This window comes from Pagrus major, chromosome 8, assembly GCF_040436345.1.
Source record: "Pagrus major chromosome 8, Pma_NU_1.0".
NCBI lineage: Eukaryota > Metazoa > Chordata > Actinopteri > Spariformes > Sparidae > Pagrus > Pagrus major.
Genome location: NC_133222.1, coordinates 11250204 through 11256106, shown reverse-complemented (window position 1 = coordinate 11256106; position 5903 = coordinate 11250204). Strand labels below are relative to the sequence as shown.

The following is a 5903-nucleotide window of genomic DNA, read 5'->3' as shown; positions in this document are numbered from 1 at the left end:
GCTCCTGTGTGGCTGGTTAATGCGAGAGTTGCAGGTTAACTTGCAAAGGAGTGAGTTGAGACTATGCAAACAAATATTCGCAAATATTTGCGTAAAAGTCATGCGTAAAATCGCGCGTAAAATCCAAATACCCTCTGTTTAATTTGCTGCGTGCCTTGGTATTTGTATTATTTTAATAGCTCATATTAATCACACATAACAAAGTCTGACAATTACAAAACCAGCGCCGATTTGACTGCTATGCACACGGACATACTAATCTGAGTGAGAGCCAGCAGCATGATATGTATTTTTTTTTTCCTTTTTAAATAAACGAATGAATGAATGAATAAGCTGGATGTCAGATGATGTTTGGTACTTGGCAGTGTGTTGTCATTATCCGAGATGGGTCGACTGGGCCACTTCCTTTTGGACAAAACCTTTTCAGCTGAACATTAATGGGAAATGACAGGTGTTAAAAGGCACTCTGCAGGGGAAAAACAGCGCTGAAAGTTTTTTAAAACGTGACTTTTTCCAGTTTAAATTTTTTCTAGAATTAAAAAGACACTTTCTACTTTTCCTCTTCCTTTTTTGTATTGATTCGGGGTTTTTTAGATTGTTAAACAGCCCTCATGCAGCAGCGAGGACGCTCTCCTCTCCTCTCCTCCAGCCTGCTCCTGCTTTCTGGGTGAAAAAATAGCTGCGGTGTCCCCCCGCAATGCGATTCTTTTCGTAATCCGTCAGACTGGTGATGGGGTGCATTGTGGATTTATGGGGGGAAATTAGCATAAATTATGAGCAAATCTGCGTGTGCGTGTGTGTGGTCCCGGGCATTGCAAACCCTCCAAGCGGAAAGGTGGCCCTGGCCAAAAGCTTGAATGGCAATAGCTCAAAATAGGCTTCCCATTTGGTTTTCACATTCATATAATTGACTTATGGATATTTTATACAGTTTTCGCCACACCATCCTCAAGGGTTTATTTGCATTTCTGAAGTACTTTTGAATCTCCTTTACATAAACACAATGGACCTGATTGCCTCATGAAGTTTGGGGTTTTTTGAATAACGCTGTTTGCATTGTGTTGATGTTTTCATATCGTCTGCTTCCTCTGCTCAGCTCTGGGCGAAATTAGCTGAGAAAAACTAATAGTCGGCTCATCAACACACTTGCTCGTGGCTAATTATTTTGTATCGCGTTTCGTCAACAATATTAGAGTGCAATGAGGAAGGAAGGCAAAATGCATCTCATCTGTAAAATCAGCTCATCTTTTAAAAAAATAAAATAAAAAAAGGTTTGCTCATCACATACAGGGATATTTTTAATATATCCATGTAGATAATATACAACTCACATCTGCCTTTAAAACAGAACAAATAGTTATGACACTATGTCATTAAATTGACAATATGCCGAATCATCCTCACGTCCATTAACGTTATATACACGTGAATTAACGGCAAAGTCCGCTGAAGAAGTATTTTAGCGCATACCTTCACACACTGAGTGCCATCGCAGTTCAATTCCGGTTGCCGAGCCTTTTCACCCCTTTTTCTGTCTTCAAATGGAAATGATTTCCATTGGCCCAAGGTGTCCATGTAAATAGGTGTAAATGAAACCAGATTATGCCTTCCTCCCAGCCCCCTCCTCCCATGGCAATTGTCATGTGATAGCAAAGAGGTGGCACATTAATGGAGCGCCTCTACAGGGGTCTTTTCTGCTCATGTCACTACATAAAACTATCAGATGGTTAGAGGAAGGCCATGGAGGCATCCACTTAGCTCGTCTTATCGAGGACGCCAAATGAAGTCTATTCAGCTCTGCTAGCGGGACAAGCTGACTTACTCTGCAAGAAAGACTTACAGCAGCCGTCACTCCATAAATGTGCACCGTCCGCCCGCCTGCACACTGCAGAGGCGCTCCACCCGGCTGTCGTTTTACGCGCAACGCAACTCCAGCTCTGCCCGTGTTGAAACTTTTTCCTCCGCGGTTGTTTTCATGAAGAGCGGCAAGCTTTCGCCCAGGAATTAAGGGAGACTACTTTTTTACTGCTTTTTTTCCTCCCCTGAAAACATCGAGGATGCCTCGTCCAGGGAGAAACACGTACAGCGATCAGAAGCCACCTTACTCCTACATCTCCCTCACTGCCATGGCGATCCAGAGCTGCCCCGAGAAGATGCTGCCTCTCAGTGAAATTTACAAGTTCATCATGGATAGATTCCCTTATTACAGAGAAAACACTCAGCGGTGGCAAAACTCCCTGCGACACAACCTGTCCTTCAACGACTGTTTTATTAAGATCCCCCGGCGCCCAGATCAGCCAGGTAAGGGCAGTTTCTGGGCTCTGCACCCCAGCTGCGGGGACATGTTTGAGAATGGAAGTTTCTTGAGACGCCGCAAAAGGTTCAAAGTGTTGACTTCATCCGATCACTTGGCTCCGAGTAAGCAGTCGGATGCTGCGCATTACCTCCAGCAGCAAGCCAAGCTGAGGCTGAGCGCGCTGGCGGCCACCGGCACGCACCTGCCCCAAATGTCAACTTACAACCTCGGAGTGTCTCAGTCGTCAACTTTTAAGCATCCGTTCGCCATCGAGAACATCATCGCCAGAGAGTACAAGGTCCCGGGGAGTCTGGCGTTCTCCACCATGCAGTCCATGTCTGCCGGGTACCCGCTCCACAACCAGCTGACGACAGCCTGGCCCCACATGTACAACACCAGCGTGATTGACACGGCGGCCCCCATCTCCATGGCGAGCAGCGACTACAGTGCCTATGGCATGCCCATCAAGTCCCTGTGTCACGGGGGACAGTCCTTACCGGCTATTCCTGTGCCAATCAAGCCCACCCCGACCTCCATGTCCGGTTTCTCGGCGTTACCGCCACACATCCCCGCCTTTCTATCAAACTCTCCACAGTCTCTGAGCCCGACGTCCCCACAGACAGCGACGAGCCAAAGCAGCCCTGCGACCCCGAGCGAGACTCTGACGAGCCCCTCCACACTGCAGTCTGTGGCTGTGCACTGACCAGCTCAACTCTCACCCGAGTGAACGAACTGCTGGCCGGCTCCCAGGCCTAACCCTTTTACCGAGTCCAAAGTTTATATTTTCTGTCGTCGGAAACTATCAAGGCGAGTTGCAGTTGCATATCGATTTATTTGTGTATGTGTTGAATGTGTCGCTTTAAATTGTGTCATAGAAGTCCAGCACAGAATCGCACAGCGAAGTATTGCTCTTGAAAATATAAATTATTTGATAGTTCTATTTTTCAGTTTATTGTGACATGTGCGTGTTGAACGTGGAGCCACTGAGGAGATCCAGGGGGGGAGTTTGTTTTTGGCACCGTCAACTCTTGATTTTTGAGGTGCTTGTAATTCCCGTGGCAGTTTTCCTCTTCAGTCTGATCGAATAGCAAAACTTTTGCACCGTTCCTGTGTGACCACTGTAATGTCAATGAAATTGCGAGGCAATGGCTCTGTGTTTTTGTTTGCTTCTACTACTGGAATGATGGGTAAGGGTATACCAAATAGGACTAGGGTTTAGATTTGTTCTTACCATCCCTGTACAAAAAGAAAAAAAAAGAAAAAAAGCAAAGCAAACTGAGTTATGAAAATCTTTTCAAAATGGAAAAGTAGTATTGTGAGACGTCCTCAAAATGCAAGATGTGAATATTGCAAATAACTGATACTGAAATGTTGTAAAATGCACTTTTTAGTTTTATGTTTTAGATATCTATTTTCCAGAAAATGTTCTGTGAAGCATTTAATTTAAAAGGCTGTGGTGACCATGTGTATCAGATGCTGTAAATTTGTACTTTTTATTTTTATTTTTATTTTTTTTTTAGGTAAAGCATGCATTCTAAAAATTTGTGTTGTTCCTGTTGTTGTTATTGCTGTTGTTTTGTTTTTGTTTGTTTTATTTTTTTTTTTTGCAAGCATGCGTGCTTTCGGAAAAAAGTGTGCAAACAGTCTGCAAATGAATTGGAAAAAAAAAAGGAAAAAAAAGCTGGTCATCGAAATATTTTCTCATTAAAAGTGAAGTAAACAATCAAAAATGTTTCTGAAGATTTAATTTAAGACAGTGCTTATTATCATTATTGTTATTATTATTGTTATTATTATTATTATTATTATTATTATTATTATTATATGTCTCGGAAAACATATTATTATTGTTATTATTCAACTGGCAGAAAATCTTTTTCGTCGGATTTCTCCCTTCAGTAATAATAATAATAATAATAATAATAATAATAATAATAATAATAATAATAATAATACTTCCATTCTTCTTCTATCCGGACCTGTGTGATTTCAGAGTGTGAGAGTTGCACTGAGGCAGTGGGGAGAGAAATGAGTCGTGCAGTCGATTAGGATGCATGGAGTTGCGATGCCATGGTCACAGCGCAGACAACTGGGCTCATTCATCAAGCTGTAGGCTAAACACAATTAAGCCCAACAATAAACATTAAGAAAAGGCTGCACACAGTGTCCGATTTAATATCGTCACATATTTTTTTTCGACTTCTAACAGTCAGTTAAATAAGTGTCACGTTGATTTTTTTTTTTTTTTTCGGTTTCGACCGCATCGCAGGATCTTTTTTTTTATTCAACAGGTTTATAAACAGGCAAAAGAAGTGCATAAAATACATTTTCTTCCTTTTATTCGATTCTTTTTTATTTTTTAAGAATGGCTTAAATAAAATAAAAAAATAATTAAAAAAACGCGCTTTATCTGCCTCCCCTATAGAAAGCTGCAGCCTATTTCGGGGTATTAAACAAATACATTAGAATTCCGTCACTTTATGCAATCGAGTAGATCAAATAAAGGGGTCTCGGGCCACTTCATTCCCCCTCATTCACTTGAATTGAAAGTGCAAAGAATAGCAAACTTAGACTGGGCCACCAATGTAGATTTAGCCTTTTTTCAGCAAGACAAAAAGACTGATTTTTCACAAACACATTGCTGACTGGGGAACTAGGAAACGAGCTGCAAGACCCTTTTGGAATTTAAATCCACCCCTCCCCCCATGGACTGTTTGGACAACAGTGTTAGTTTTTTTCTTCTTCTTTTTCTTCTTCTTCTTCTTCTTCTTCTTCTTTTCCCCCCTCCTCACTTTGTGCATTTGTGTGTGTAACATTAATTCTGACTCTGGATGATTAAATGTATTGAAAGTGCAACGCCAGATTACAAGCTTTAATTTTGAAACCCGATTTATTTTGTTTTCTGGTTTTTAATACAATTACAATTTAAATCACATTAACAAGCATGTGCGACTTTTTTTTTTTTTTTTAACTGAGTACATTCAAGCAATTTAATCCAGCAACACGTGTGTCACACACATTGTGCCAACATATAATGACAATATTTATTACACATTTATACTTATGCATAATTTCTCCTATTCATTTGGATTTCAGTGTACTTACTTCTGTCTTATTTTGAATGTATTGCACTGTTATAAGTAAAATATTTATGGAAAATATATAGATGGATGTTTGAAAATATTTTTTTTGAATTACAAGTCATTTATGGTGAAGTCCTGTTAAATGTAAAAATGACCCAAGCTTTCCACTTGATGTTTTTGGAGCAGAGAGAGCAACATCATCATCAAGTTTATTTATATAGCACATTTCATACAACAGGCATAAAGTCAATGTGCTTAAAGATAAAAAATAAAAAGTAAACACCACTGACAAAATCATATACAGTAAAAACATATAAGATAAGAAGATATAGCATATATAAAAACAGACCTGCACGGGGATGATTTTATGAGGAGATGGCTGAAATGTTGCACATAAATGGTATGAAGTCAGTCTAGACAAACACAACGAGGGCATTGTTTGGCTGGCACTCAGTTCCATTACACTTAAACTAATAACCACCTTTAGCATTTCCTGCACAAAATGTTCAAACAAGCAAATAAAT

The 5903-nt window shown here is 40.4% G+C and overlaps 1 protein-coding gene across 1 annotated transcript; it reads left to right on the top strand.

Moving 5' to 3' along the window:
- The first annotated feature begins 1940 nt into the window (after window positions 1-1940).
- Window positions 1941-2999, top strand: foxb1a (forkhead box B1a). Its single transcript, XM_073472509.1, has one exon. The coding sequence runs from the start codon at window positions 2058-2060 to the stop codon at window positions 2997-2999; it is 942 nt and encodes a 313-aa protein (XP_073328610.1). The 5' UTR covers window positions 1941-2057.
- Window positions 3000-5903: the final 2904 nt, after the last annotated feature.

Bases quoted from the DNA above. Each gene is read 5' to 3' on its own strand.
- foxb1a (XM_073472509.1), top strand. From the start codon at position 2,058: ATGCCTCGTCCAGGGAGAAACACGTACAGCGATCAGAAGCCACCTTAC.